We start from the raw sequence: 15,181 nt of genomic DNA, 5'->3' as shown, positions 1-15,181 counted from the left end.
ATCATACAATGTGATTTTCTGGATTTGTTTTAGATTCCATCTCTCACAGTTGAAGTGTACCGGTACCTATGATAAAAATTACAGACCTACATGCTTTGTGTAGGAAAACCTGCAAAATCGGCAGTGTATCAAATACTTGTTCCCCCCACTGTATATAATTGTTTTGAATGGAGAAATATGCATTGGATCACAATGAGCCTTGAGTAGTTAGTGTTGTGAATGTGTTTATCAAAATTGTAGTTAATAAAATAAATGGTCCACTTCATATTAGTCTTCTGCCATTAATTTATTTCAAAATGCTGTTAGAGCGTATAAAGCAATGGATTTCACCAGAAACCAGTTTTGAGAAATATGAAATGAAGTTGTTCGAGGGCCACCAAGGTAAAAGACAGAACAAAACAATGTGAATTATCTATATGAATTACAATTGACCACCCGTGTGACGAAATCAACATTACAGATGTCCCCTTTTCCATATACAGTGTCAGGAAAAATGTGAGAAAGTATCATCAGCTGGTTGTATACTGTGTGCACCTCATACTTTACCCTCTTTATTCTTAAGTGTTATTGAAGTCGAATTGGAAAAGAAAAATGGAAAAATAATGAATACAATTCAGTGACGTAAACAATGTACACGAACAAATTTGGGTGCCAGAGTTTTTTTTGTGTAACATTGAACAGTGTAGAAATGCAGAATGGTTATGTTCACAATCGTGGTCAGCTTAGCCATACTGTAAGAATCAGACAAATTCTCTAGCAAGCTAGACCATGGAAACATCTGACAATTTAACATGTAGTTATTCAGTAAAAATGTCTAGTATGATTACACCGTAGCAAGATGCAGTATTTCCAACAAACGGACCACATTTTGACAATAATCAAGATCTGGGAAATCCATTGTGAATTGAATTACTTATTTGATTATATCCTCAAACACATGTTTCAAGTACTAATTAAGTAAACAATGTTGGGTAATAAAACAAGTAGATAAGTTTTAGATTTGACCTTGCGATCCTCTCTCGTTCCAGTTGTTCAAGTATTAGTTGGTGCTAAATTATTTAAACTCTTGTCAATATTCCCACCGTGAAACACGTGTTCCTAACATCTGACAGTTCATCCTGATATTACAGCTTATTTGAAATAAGCGAGAGTGGAAGCATTTTGGCTGTTAATTCCATAGTTGCAGAAGAAAACAATGTGCCAATGAGAGTATACAAAGTTCAGAGCAAAACCATCTTCAAATCTCTCACCAAACCACTGTCATTCTCAAGTCTGCTGTTCTACCCCCCCAAGTCACTTTTTAATCATTGCCAACTGACGTTTAGATTAGTTACGGTGTGTGTGAATAGCATAGGCGAATCAGCAATACAACTAGACTGCTTCCATGTCAAAATATACACACAAAACATTTCAATTTGTCCCTCAGGGCTTCTGTTGGAATCCTGCTGTTTACCGTCATTCGTTGTAATAACTTAACAGCAGATGGAAAAACTTCAAATACAGTACACTTGACCCCAAAAAATGTAAACATTCATATAACATGGTTAAAAACCGCAAAGAGAGCCAGTTCCTACATACATTGTACGATTCTTAAACCAGGGTTCTGAAAAATAACGAGAACTGCGTTAAGAGGAAATGCCTAACCTGTACAAAAGCTCTCCTGCTAAATTAGATTGTAGGGTAGCTTGCTTCAACAAGCAGGTAAGTACGGCATTGTAGGATCGCCAACAATCTAGTATCAAAAAAGGTAGTAAAGGCAGAACTTAGCTTAATTTATTTTGTCAATCATTTTGTGATTTAAACCAATGAGAGAATTGGTGGAATCCATTTGATGATTTTACTGGATGATTGACAGGGCATGGCAGCAGGGCCCTATTCATAAAGCCTCCTATGTACACTACCTCTATTTTTTAGAAGGGTTCCTATGAGAAATCCACACTTTAGCATGGGGGCACCATTTCAAAGCATACCGAATGTAGATACCTTTCATACTTGTGCCAAGGTCTTTTAAAACGTGACACACTTTCCTTGATTCTCTTGGATCCAGTCCAGATAGTGGACTACAAATCATTACCAAACACATTATTGTTCTAGTGTGTTAAAAGACAGCACTGAATTAAAAAGGGCTTGGACACAGTAAGTACATAAACATTCAACATGTGTTTGAAAGGCCATTTTTGATCAGACAAATCAGCAGCCATTTCCCAAGAAATTAAACACTTTTGGAATACTAAATGTTAACCAACTTAAAATTTAAGAGATAATGGACAAAGAAATTGCTTCATCCTCTGTCTCCATCTAGAAACCACATCTAAAACATTTGTTCTTAATTTAGTTTCCTCAAGTCCCTATCAATTCACACAACAGAATGGCTGCACCTAATTTGTGCGATTTACACAAATAGGGCCAATAATACATGACGTCATATTCAGCCCTGAAATAAAAACAAATTAACATTAAAAAGTCATGAACAGGTTATTTCAGTAAAAAAAATGAAAACGTATTTACAAAGTACAAACATGTTACAGGTGCTACAGTGAACCTAAAACCAAAGGGTGAAGGAGGGGGAAACCAAAAATAGGATGTAAACCAATTTTGGCACTCAAAAGTTTGTTTAGTGTGGTAGGATGCATACTGTAACGTTAACTCGACCATGTAACAACTTTATTTTCGTTCTTCTCTCCCTCCGGTTGCCTCGATTGGCACAACTTGAGTATATACTTGCGGATAAACATGCAAGCCCTTCAAATACTGTACAGTAGTCGATAAGAGATTATGTAACCTTAGACTCTACCTTTCAGCTTTTTGGAGCAACGCTAGGCTAAAACCCCTCCCTCTCTTTTGGTTTGGATTTCTGTGCTGCTGTACCCTGTGCTCCTCTCCCCGCAGCCTCCAGGCTCCAGTCGGACTGAGCCAAGTTAATCCACGATGCCTTAAACCGCGGCTGCCTGACGGGGAGGTTGGCTCTTGGCTCCTTCTCATTCGGGTCGTCAAAGCTCACCTCCTGCACCGCCTTCTGCTTCTTAAAGGAGTCCCTCCTCTCGGACAGGGCCAGTTTCCTCATCACCAACTCCTTGGAGCAGTGGTCACTGCGGTGGTCGCTGCTTGTCGACTCCCTGTGGATTCTCTGACTGCCCAGATACAGGCCCTGGCGGCCATGTTGTTCCCCCACACAGACAAACCCTCTGGCCGTATCCAGGTCCTCTAGCCCCTCCCCCTCCGACAGAGGTACCTCCATGGTGTGTCGGCGGGTGGCGTAGCCCTTCTTGTCACCGTGGTACGCCCCGGAGAGCTTCTCAGCCGACTGCACCCTCTTGAGGAGGGGAGAGCGGGGCGGCTCGGCGCTGCGCGGGCGGACAGAGTGGCGGGCAACGGTGGGAGGGGACAGGGTCTTGCCGTGGAGGCCCTTGGACAGGCCAGGGAGGGAGGACGGAGAGCACTGGGAGGAAAGGGGCTGCGGAGGGGGGATACAGGCCAGCGGGGAGGGGGGGATGCTGCTGGTGGACTTGCAGCGGCCTGCCTTGGTGTAGCGGCCTAGGACCTGGAGGGAGCTGGGACGGGCCTGGGGGACGGGGGAGTTGGGAGAGCTAGAGCAGGGAGAGGAGCTCTGGGGAGAGTTGGAGTCTGAGAAGAGATAGAACATGCTGTAGATAAGCCTTTGATTTCTTCAGTGACAAAGAAAGCATTCTCGCTGTCGTGCTGTTAAATGGTTTGATAATAATGAGAATCAACTTTTGCCTGCATTTCTGTATGACATGTACCATGAAAACCAAGAGCTTTTACATAACCCAGGTATTTTCTATTCCGATACCAATTGACTTGGTATATCATAACGGTTGAAACATTACATTAAATATGTACATCACAAAATGGCCGACTATCGAACCACAGTTTCCATCCAATAGAGGCTAGTTACTCACCTCCAGACTGGTCGGGGGCGGGGGAGGGGCAGGGTGTGCTGGGCCCAGGCGAGAGGCTCTGGGTGGGGGAGCCAGACAAGCTGTCACTGGAGGATACTGAATGCTGGAAGCCGGAGGAGAAACTGCGACTGCTCTGCATGGGAGGAGGGGTGTGCTTGGCCATCTTCCTCAAGACGCTACGTCGTCTACTACAGGAGAGAAATGGGATTCAATTTAAGTGGATATTTTCAGCAATCCTTTTCATGTGACGTGATAATACACCAAATTCTGTGGCTATAAAAGACAGCAATATTAGCATTAGGCGGCACAGAATTCTATATTTTTCCTTGTTCTTATATACAATAGAAGTTGCTCCAAAATGACCCAATGCATTATTTACAATTCCTTTCCATTGGGCACATCTGGAATACAACCAAAATAAACTGCAAATGCATCCAACAACTTTGTAGTCACATGCTTGATGTAGTGATTGTGTGCTAGGAATATGGGTCAAAATACTACACTGAACAAAAAATGTAAGCAACACGCCACAATTCTTAAGACTTTACTGAGTTACAGTTCATAGAAGTAAAATTAGCCAATTTAAATAAATGCATTAGGCCCTAAGACGGATTTCACATGACTGGGAATACAGAAATGCATCGGTTGGTCACCGATACCTTTATAAAAAAATTAAGTAGTGGCGTGGATCAGAAAACCAGTCAGTATCTTGTGTGATCACATCTTGCCTCATGCAGTTCGACACATGTCCTTCGCATAGTCAGTCAGGCTGTTGATTGTGGCCTGTGGAATGTTGTCCCACTCAATGGCTGTGCGAAGCTGCTGGATATTGTCAGGAACTGCAACATGCTGTCGATCCAGAGCATCCCAAACATGCTCGACGGGTGACACATTTGGTGAGTATGAAGGCCATAGCAGAACTGGGACATTTTCAGCTTCCAGGAATTCTATACAGACCCTTGCAACATGGTGCTGTGTATTATCATGCTGAAATATTAAGTGATGGCGGCGGATGAATGGCACGACAATGGGCCTCAGGATCTCGTCACGGTAACTCAGTTTATTAAAATGCCATTGATAAAAATCAGGATGGCTGGTCTAAGACGATATCGCATGTTTAGTAGCCAGATGTGGAATCCCTGGGTTTGTGTGGTTACACGTGGACGGCAGTTGAGGCCGGTTGGACATACTGCAAAATCCTTTAAAACGATGTTGGAGGTGAGTTATGGTAGAGAAATTAACATTCAAAGCTCTGGCAACAGCTCTGCTAGACATTCCTCCAGTCAGCATACCAATTTCACTCCCTCAAAACTTGAGACATCTGTGGCATTGTGTGACCAAACTCTACATTTTAGTGGCATTTTCTCTCGAGCACAAAGTACACCTGTGTAATGATCATGCTGTTTATCAGCTTCTTGATATGCCACACTCAGGTGGATAGATTATCTTGGTAAAGGAGAAATGCTCAAACAATTTTCTAGAAATAATCTCTGTAGATTTGGAACATTTCTAGGATCTTTTATTTCAGCTCATGAAATCTACACTTTACATGTTAAGTTTAGATTTTTGTTCAGTATACTTTAAATACACATAAGTGAGCATCACTTCGGTTCCCTAAAATCGAGGAGGACCATGTACAAAAAGTGCTGTCATTTCTAAAAACGGTTCACCACTACCAATATGGATGAATATACACTCAAATGAAAGCTGACAGTCTGCACTTTAATGTAATTGGTCATTGTATGGGTCGCCTCACTGTAGGTGCTACACATTGGTCGTGGTGACTGGAGTAACTGCTCCTCATAATGGAGAGCCTTGTAAAATGTTCTGCTCTTTACCTGTCCTGGTCGTCCTTCCTCTTCTTCTTGCTGCGTCGGGCCATCTTGCTCTTGTTGCTGGTTTTCCTGGCTGGGCCCACCTTGATGGAGGTGTTCTCCAGGGCTGTGGTCTGCAGCGTCACCTTGCTGCCACTCTGGGAATAGAAGGGCTATTGGTTTACTGGTCTTCAAATACAGGACAAGTGAAAATAATATGGTATAATTTGGGCACTTGTCAGTTTCGTGATCATATTTTGGAAGGTGGTAAGTGATAAAAGGCAACAACAAAAAGGCCAGAGCGAGAGAGGGAGCGAAGGAACAACCAACGGAAGTAAATTAGTGTTGTTTTTTATTAACCCAGCCGCCATGTCTTCTTCGGAAGACAAATATGTTTAAAAGCTTCTGCTACATAAAGACATGGTACTTTTATATAAAGGAGTCACATAATAACACATTGCCAAACATAAGCTCTTTAATCCCAACCCTCAGCCACTCCCAGCCCACCTATCACCAAAGACCACCCTCATCTGGTTTCCATGTGCCATATATTTTTCAATGTTTTGCATAATTTCTTTAACCTTTCTAAAAAAACGTATAGTATCCACAGATTGTGAGCTCAAGATGAACACTTCTCCTACGAGTATTATTCCATTTTTTTTTATTGACGATGGCTTTCCAAAATCGCCCAACACTGCTATTTGTAAGGTAAATTTTAAGTGCATGTTGTGATTTTTTTTAACCCTTCCTGAATCTGTGAGCAGAAACAAGCTACATCGGGGAAATACCAGAATACATTGATTCTGTCTCTTCGTAGCAAAATATATACACTGCTCCAAAAAATAAAGGGAACACTAAAATAACACATCCTAGATCTGAATGAATGAAATATTCTTGAATACGCTTCTTTACATAGTTGAATGTGCTGACAACAAAATCACAAAAATGATCAATGGAAATCAAAGTTATCAACCCATGGAGGTCTGGATTTGGAGTCACTCTCAAAATTAAAGTGGAAAACCACACTACAGGCTGATCCAACTTTGATGTAATGTCCTTAAAACAAGTCAAAAATGAGGCTCAGTAGTGTGTGTGGCCTCCACGTGCCTGTATGACCTCCCTACAACGCCGGGCATGCTCCTGATGAGGTGGCGGATGGTCTCCTGAGGGATCTCCTCCCAGACCTGGACTAAAGCATCCGCCAACTCCTGGACAGTCTGTGGTGCAACGTGGTGTTGGTGGATGGAGCGAGACATGATGTCCCAGATGTGCTCAATTGGATTCAGGTCTGGGGAACAGGCGGGCCAGTCCATAGCATCAATGCCTTCCTCTTGCAGGAACTGCTGACACACTCCAGCCACATGAGGTCTAGCATTGTCTTGCATTAGGAGGAACCCAGGGCCAACCGCACCAGCATATGGTCTCACAAGGGGTCTGAGGATCTCATCTCGGTACCTAATGGCAGTCAGGCTACCTCTGGCGAGCACATGGAGGGCTGTGCGCCCCCCCCAAAAAATGCCACCCCACACCATGACTGACCCACCGCCAAACCGGTCATGCTGGAGGATGTTGCAGTCAGCAGAACGTTCTCCACGGCGTCTGTCACATGTGCTCAGTGTGAACCTGCTTTCATCTGTGAAGAGCACAGGGCGCCAGTGGCGATTTTGCCAATCTTGGTGTTCTCTGGCAAATGCCAAACGTCCTGCACGGTGTTGGGCTGTAAGCACAACCCCCACCTGTGGACGTCGGGCCCTCATGGAGTCGGTTTCTGGCCGTTTGAGCAGACACATGCACATTTGTGGCCTGCTGGAGGTCATTTTGCAGGGCTCTGGCAGTGCTCCTCCTGCTCCTCCTTGCACAAAGGCAGAGGTAGCGGTCCTGCTGCTGGGTTGTTGCCCTCCTACGGCACTGGCCTGTCTTCTGGTAGCGCCTCCATGCTCTGGACACTACGCTGACAGACACAGCAAACCTTCTTGCCACAGCTCGCACTGATGTCCCATCCTGGATGAGCTGCACTACCTGAGCCACTTGTGTGGGTTGTAGAGTCCGTCTCATGCTACCACTAGAGTGAAAGCACCGCCAGCATTCAAGTGACCAAAACATCAGCCAGGAAGCATAGGAACTGAGAAGTGGTCTGTGGTCCCCACCTGCAGAACCACTCCTTTATTGGGTGTGTCTTGCTAAATGCCTATAATTTCCACCTGTTGTCTATTCCATTTGCACAACAGCATGTGAAATTTATTGTCAATCAGTGTTGCTTCCTAAGTGGACAGTTTGATTTCAGAAGTGTGATTGACTTGGAGTTACATTGTGTTGTTTAAGTGTTCCCCTTATTTTTTTGAGCAATATATACATACACACACAGTTAGTGGCAAGAATTGTATATAAATCATCTAAATTGAAAAACTAAGTGTTGAATCAAGTGTCTTTTTTTTAACCAGTTCATAAACCATGTGCCATGGAATCGGTACATCAATAAACTCTCCATAATTTTGCAACCTTTATAGCGCAGTGGTCATTTTTGTCCTCAAATGAAACTGGTATATTTTTGTATTTATGCCAATTCCTTTCAGCCAATTTGTATTTTTAATATATGTTAGTCAAACAAGTTCCCAACTTTCTCCCTTTTCCACTTGTCTCCTCCATGTTTGTGGAAATGCTGCAATCAGTTGGTTGTAAATCCGGATTGAGCAGCTATTCCCATATTTTCAATAGTTGCAATGTGACATAACTCCTCCATTTTCTATTCATAATATCAATAATAAATATAATACAATTCTAAAAAATACATAGAATTTTTTTATTTTATTACGCAGTATATTTGCGTTTAACCATAACAAATATTATCTTTTCTGGAGGATAAAACTGAAATTGTAACCAGCTTTGTATGAACATTTCATTATCAATTTGTCAGAAAGGAGAAGTTGTAATCTATATAAAGGCAAAAAAGCCCTTTTTGAACAAAGGATGAGCTTTTCTTAATATTCTACTGGAGAACCATTTTGGGTTTAATTATTACTTATGAGTGAAGCTTTTAGTGAGAGTTCTAAAGCTTTAATAGTTCATTTTAGCCCCCAAACTCAAAAATAGGCACACTTAATTTTGTCTGGCTTTGTATTCCAAATAATTTAATATTTTTTGGTCATATGATTTTTTTATAAAGTAGTAGTCTGGAGTAAGTAAGTGAACTGTGATAGGACCAAAGTGTTAATCAATGTAATTTTTTCAATGTAAGTATTTACATCTCCATGGTTGCAGAATCTTGTCTATTTTTGCTAACTTTCTATTGAAATTGTGGTAAGTTCAATTATATTTTTTGAGATGTGAATACGAAGTATGTCTACTTCACCATCCACCCATTTTATTGGTAAACTACAGGGTAGTGTAAACACTAACAATCCAATACATATGGTACACTCGTCATAATTACATTTCAGTCCAGAGAGGCTAGAAAAGTGATCAAGCTCTTCAAATGAAACTGCGCAGGGATCCAGATTGCAGACTTAAGAAAAAAAAAAAAAGTCATCAGCATACAGACACTTTTGTACTTTAATCAAACGTCTTTTCAAAATCTGCTACGAAGACCAGGCCTGGTATCTTGGATGATTCATAATGTTCAATTGTTTCAAGTAATTGTATATTATCTCCAATATATCGTCCATGTAAAAAAAAAAAAAACCTGTCTGATCAGGATGAACAATATCTAGTAAAACCTTTTTAAATTCCATGTGCTATGCATTTCGCCAGGATTTTCATATCACAACATTGGTGTAAGAGGCCTCTAGTTTATTTTTTAAATGGACAGGATATTTATACTTACCACCTGGGTCATGTTTTAGTAGTATTGAAATCAGAACTTGAGTACCTGAAAGTCTGCAATTTTTATAGGAGTAATTAAAACATGCTAATAATGGATCTTTGAATACATCAAAAAAAGGTATAATATACCATGAAGCCGGGGTGTTTTTCCAGACTGAAAAGATGTATTGCCTCAAAGTTCCTCTTCTGTAAGTTGGACTTCACACAAGTCTTTTTGTAAATTTGATCATTTTATATTATTCTTTTGGGGGGAAAATTCCATACAGTTATCATCATTCAGTGGAAAGAAAACATTTGGCGAATCATGTATGACTCCATAATTTGTAATGATTTCTGTAACTTCTAAGAGAGTATTTGTATGAAAAATGTTGTGCATTTCACAACTGTCAGTCCAATTCGCTTTATTTTTGTGATACATTACACTTGATTGTTCTTGAATAAGTACCTCCATTTCTTTTTGTTTTTCCTCTAACCTATTTTGTGCCTCTATAGTACAGTGTCCATTACCATCTACCTGCACTGTCACTCCTTAATTAATCTAATCTCTTTTCACCTAAACGTATTGGTTTAATGATGAGTATTGTATTGAATGGCCTCTAAAAGCACATTTAAAAGTGTCCCATACAATAAGGGGATCTGCTGTACCTATGATGTGCAAAAAAAGTCAATTATGAATTATTTTGTCTTTGTTAAGAACAAATTGCCATCCAATAGGCTGATTCAATATCCCCGTTCCCGTGGAAATTCTGTAAGAGTCATATGGAGGCCAATTAGATGGTGGTCCGATCGCATTCGTTCTCCTATTAACACTTTTTTTATGTTTTACTTTTGATGCCAGCAAGAATGAGACTAGGAAGTAATCAACATGGCTAGCTTGATGAGCCTCTGTGTTTTTCTCACTAGGTCAGGGTTTTTTCAGTCTCCATATACCCACTATTTCTAATGTATCCATAATCTTTGTGATCTCCTTAAGTGCTTGAGGGTGATAGTTTGCAGTGTGATTTCCTTTACAATCCATTGAGGTACTTAAAACCGTATTATAATCTCCCACCATAAGATTATTTAGTTGCTTGTGAGCTCGAGATTATTTTCTAGATAGATAGATAGATAGATTTTTATTTTTTTTTTTTTTTTTTTTTTTTTTTCTTCGCGGATCATCATTATTTGGCCCATATTTGCCCCCCTTTGACCATGAAAAAAGTATATTTCTCCCTCCCAGTCCTTTTTACACCCAACCTCATCTATATTTGTAGAATGAGTTTCCTGTAAACAATAGATATTATATTCTAAAAATGTATCTTTTTTTATGATCTGCTAAGCCATTACAATTATAACCGGCTATACTTACCATAATGACAACCAAGTTTCAATTATACTTACCACAACCAATGTTTGTAAACTTACCATGATGATTAAGTGTCCTCATAGCCTCCAATTGTCCTAATATTCCACCCACTAAAACCTCCCCCCCATAACTAGGTCTGTTGTCACTAAGACCATCATACCATCTTCCTGACTCATGACACACCTTTGCATCCTAAGGCAAACCCTTGGCCGCCAATTGGCGTAGGCCAGAGGGAAATATGGGCTGTCCCATGGTAACATAAATACCTCTGAGTATGCTTAAGAGAACTAACCAAATAACATGGAAAACAGACCGAAAAAAAAAAATTATAGTAACAATAACAGATAATATTTATAGAAATAACAGCAGTCTTATAAATGCATACTCATAATTTAGAAAGTCCCAGCAAGGCTATAAGCATGTCAGCCCAGCCTGCTCAGTTCATTGGATTCAGTTGTTCGATAAAAAAAAATTAAAAAGAGAAAACGACAGATAAATAGCAAGACATATTTCATTTTGTCATTGTATCCCGTTATACTCAACAGGAAGATGACTACAAATAAAGATTGGTCTTACGCATCACACTACCCATGGGTATTCCTTTCAAGTTTAACTAACAATCGAATGACAGACATGGAACGATAGCCAAGAATACAGGCTGTACTGATAATCCAGAGGGAGTAAACCTGTGAAACCAACCCTCTTCACCCACACTTTGCTTTTAATTCCAGGGTCGTTGGTCTATCACCTCAGCTGTTTTACACCTAGGCCTATATCATTAGGCTCAAGAATATTACAGGTAGTGTAATTAGCAGAGATGGAGAGAGAGAAGCAAAGACCAATGGAAGGGAATGAGGAGTATTAAGACAGTCCTCTTTCAGTGGGTCTCACCTTGAGCAGCAGCGCCACCACCTCAGTGTGCACGAGCCCCTGGACCGACTCGCCATTCACGTGGGTGATGAGGTCACCGGCTCTCAGCCCTGCCTCATGAGCCGGGGTGTCCTCCTCCACACACTACAGGAACACATGAATAAGAGCCAATAAGAACGTAACCCTGACTGCTTTGGCATTTGCATTTATTATGGATCCCATTAGCTGCTGCCTCTTCCTGGGGTCCAGAAGAAATTGTATAAACTGCATTAATTTAACAACATTACATTCACAGATTTTACAACACACTGTGTGCCCTCAGGCCCCTACTACCACATATCTACAGTACTAAACCATGTGTATGTGTATAGTGCGTGTGTGCATGCATCTGTGCCTATGTTTGTGTTGCTTCACAGTCCGCTCTGTTCCATAATATGCTTTTTTATTTTACTGCTTGCTTCAGTTACTTGATGTGGAATAGAGTTACAAAGAGCCATGACTACATGTAGTGCTGTGCACCTCCCATAGACTGTTCTGGACTTGGGGACTGTGAAGAGACCTCGTGGCATGTCTTGTGGACTATGCATGGCTTTCCGAGCTGTGTGCCAGTTGTTCAGACAGATCGGTGCATTCAACATGTCAATACCTCTCAAAAAGTCACTCTCTTCCACTTTGAGCCAGGAGTGATTGGCATGCATATTATTAATATTAGCTCTCTATGTACATCCAAGGGCAAGCCGTGCTGCCCAGTTGAGCCAATTGCAATTTTTCTAAGTCCTTTTTTGTGTCACCTGACCACACGACTAAACAGTAGTCAAGGTGCCACAAAACTAGGGCCTGTAGAACCTGCCTTGTTGATAGTGTTGTCAAGGCAGAGCAGTGCTTTATTATGGACATACTTCTCATCTTAGCTACTGTTGTATCAATATGTTTTGACCATGACAGTTTACAATACAGGGTTACTCCAAGCAGTTTAGTCATCTCAATTTCCATATTATTTATTACAATATTTAGTTGAGGTTTAGTGAATGATTTGCCCCAAATACAATGCTTTTAGAAATATTTTAGGGCCAACTTATTCCTTGCCACCCATTCTGAAACTAAATGCAGCTCTTTGTTTCAGTTTCTGTAGTAGCTGACGTGTATAGTGTTGAGTCATCTGCATACATAGACACTCTGGCTTTACTGAAAGTCAGTGGCACGTCGTTAGTAAAGATTGAACAAAAATCAAGGGGCCTAAACAGCTACCCTGGGGAATTCATGATACTACCTGGATCATGTTTGAGAGGCTTCCATTAAAGAAAACCCTCTGTTCTGTTAGACAAGTAACTCTTTATCCACATTATAGCTGGGGGGGGGGTAAAGCCATAACACATACGTTTTTCCAGCAGCAAACTATGATCGATAATGTCAAAAGCTGCACTGAAGTCTAACAAGACGGCCCCCGCAATCATTTTGTCATCAATTTCGCTCAGCCAACCAGCAGTCATTCGTGTAAGTGCTGTGCTTGTTGAGTGTCCTTTCCTATAATTTTGCTGAAAGTCTTGTCAATTTGTTTACCGTGTAATAGCATTGAATCCGGTCCAACAATTTTTTTCAGAAGTTTACTAAGGGTTTGTAACAGGCTGATTGGTCGGCGATTTAAGCCAGTAAATGGGGCCTTACTATTCTTTGCTAGCGGAATGACTTTAGCTTCCTTCCTGGCCTAAGGGCACACACTTTCTAGTAGGCTTAAATCAAAGATGTGGCAAATAGGAGTGGCAATATCCTCAGTAATTTTCCATCCAGATTGTCAGACCCCGGTGGCTTGTCATTGAAAACAAATTCTATTAACACCTCTTCCACAATGATTTTTACCTAATTCAAGAGTAACAAGTCGTCTTTCATAATTTGGTCCGATATACTTGGCTGTGCAGCGTCAGCGTTTGATGCTGTCATGTCATCCCTAAGTCTGCTTATTTTGCCAATGAGGCAGGTAGCCTAGTGGTTAAAGCATTGGACTAGTAACCAGAAAGTTTCAAGATGGAATCCGAGCTGACAAGGTTGAAATCTGTCGTTCTGCCTCTGAACAATGCAGTTAACCCACTGTTGCTAGGCCGTCATTGAAAATAAGAACAAATTCTTAACCGACTTGCCTAGTTAAAAAAATGAAAAGGTAAGTAGTTGGCAATATCAGTGGGCTTTGATGAATGAGCCATCTGAGTTAATGAATGATGTAGCAGAGTTGGCTTTTTTCCCCCAAAATGTCATTTAAAGTGCCCCAAAGCTTTTTACTATCATTAATCTTTGTTTCATAGTATAATTATTTTGATTTAGTAACATGATTTCTTATTTTGCAGTACGTTTGCCAATCAGTTGAGCTGCCAGACTTACTTGCCATACCTTTTGCCTCATTCTCTCAACCATACAATGTTTCAACTCCTCATCAATCCACAGGGATTTAAGAGTTTTTACAGGGTGCATGCTTATTAATAACTGGAATAAGCAGTTTCATAAATGGGTCAAATGCAGTGACTGGTTGCTCCTCATTACACACCAGACCAGAAAATATTTCTTTACATCAACATGTTAATCACTACAAAACTTATTGTATGACCTCTAACACACTATATTAGGCCCAGCCTTTGGAACTTTGGTTTTCCTCGATATGGCTATCATATTGTGATCACTACAGCCTATGGATTTGGATAATGCTTTAAAGCAAATTTCTGTAGCATTAGTAAAGATGTGAACAATACATCTTGATTTAATTCCTGTGCCGTTTGTAACTACCCTGGTAGGTCGACTGACAACTTGAACCAGGTTGCAGGCACTTTGAGTGGGCAGCTTGATGAGCCAGTCAATATTTAAATCACCCAGAAAATACTTCTCGTATCACATACATTATCAAGCATTTCACACATATTATTCTGATACTGACTGTTTGCACTTGGTCGATAGCAGCTTCCCACAAGAATAGGTTTTAGGTGAGGCTGTAGTCATTTTTGCTTCAACAGTATTTAACATTAGATCGTCTAAGCTTTACTGGAGCGTGGTTCTTTATATAGACCGCAACACCATCCATGTCTTTTCGGTAGATGTTATAACCATGTATTGCTACCACTGTATCAAAAGGTATTATCTAAGTGCGTTTCAGAGATAGTCAGAACATGAATGTCATCTGTTACAAGCAAGTTATTGACTTCATGGATCTTGTTTCTCAGGCTGCATATGTCAATACGAGCTGTTTTTATCACTTTTCTGGGTTGCTTGATTGTTTTTAACGCTTTACTGGGAAGCTTATCAGAAGTAGACTTGCTCATGTTATTTATATTGGAGCTGATAGTGCAGGGTGAGCGGCACAAGGTGGTCTTCCCAATAGGGCATACCGCCTCAGTGCCAACAGTGTAACTCCTGTTCATTGGCTCATGATT

The 15,181-nt window shown here is 40.8% G+C and overlaps 1 protein-coding gene across 3 annotated transcripts in view; it reads right to left on the bottom strand.

The window, feature by feature from the left end:
• Positions 1-267: 267 nt before the first annotated feature.
• Positions 268-15,181, bottom strand: part of mast3a (microtubule associated serine/threonine kinase 3a) — a 56,297-nt gene continuing 41,383 nt past the window's right edge. For all 3 annotated transcript variants that reach the window (XM_024435308.2, XM_024435307.2, XM_024435309.2), the window contains 4 exons: positions 11,790-11,912; positions 5,759-5,892; positions 3,921-4,108; positions 268-3,624 (listed from right to left, as the gene is read on the bottom strand). In XM_024435308.2, the coding sequence (XP_024291076.1) occupies positions 2,822-3,624; positions 3,921-4,108; positions 5,759-5,892; positions 11,790-11,912 (1,248 nt within the window). In that variant the 3' untranslated portion in view covers positions 268-2,821. The remainder of the gene's footprint in view (positions 3,625-3,920; positions 4,109-5,758; positions 5,893-11,789; positions 11,913-15,181) is intronic.

This window comes from Oncorhynchus tshawytscha, linkage group LG10 (genome assembly GCF_018296145.1).
Source record: "Oncorhynchus tshawytscha isolate Ot180627B linkage group LG10, Otsh_v2.0, whole genome shotgun sequence".
Lineage (NCBI taxonomy): Eukaryota > Metazoa > Chordata > Actinopteri > Salmoniformes > Salmonidae > Oncorhynchus > Oncorhynchus tshawytscha.
Note: the sequence above shows the minus strand (reverse complement) of the source record. Positions and strands in the feature narration are given on the sequence as shown.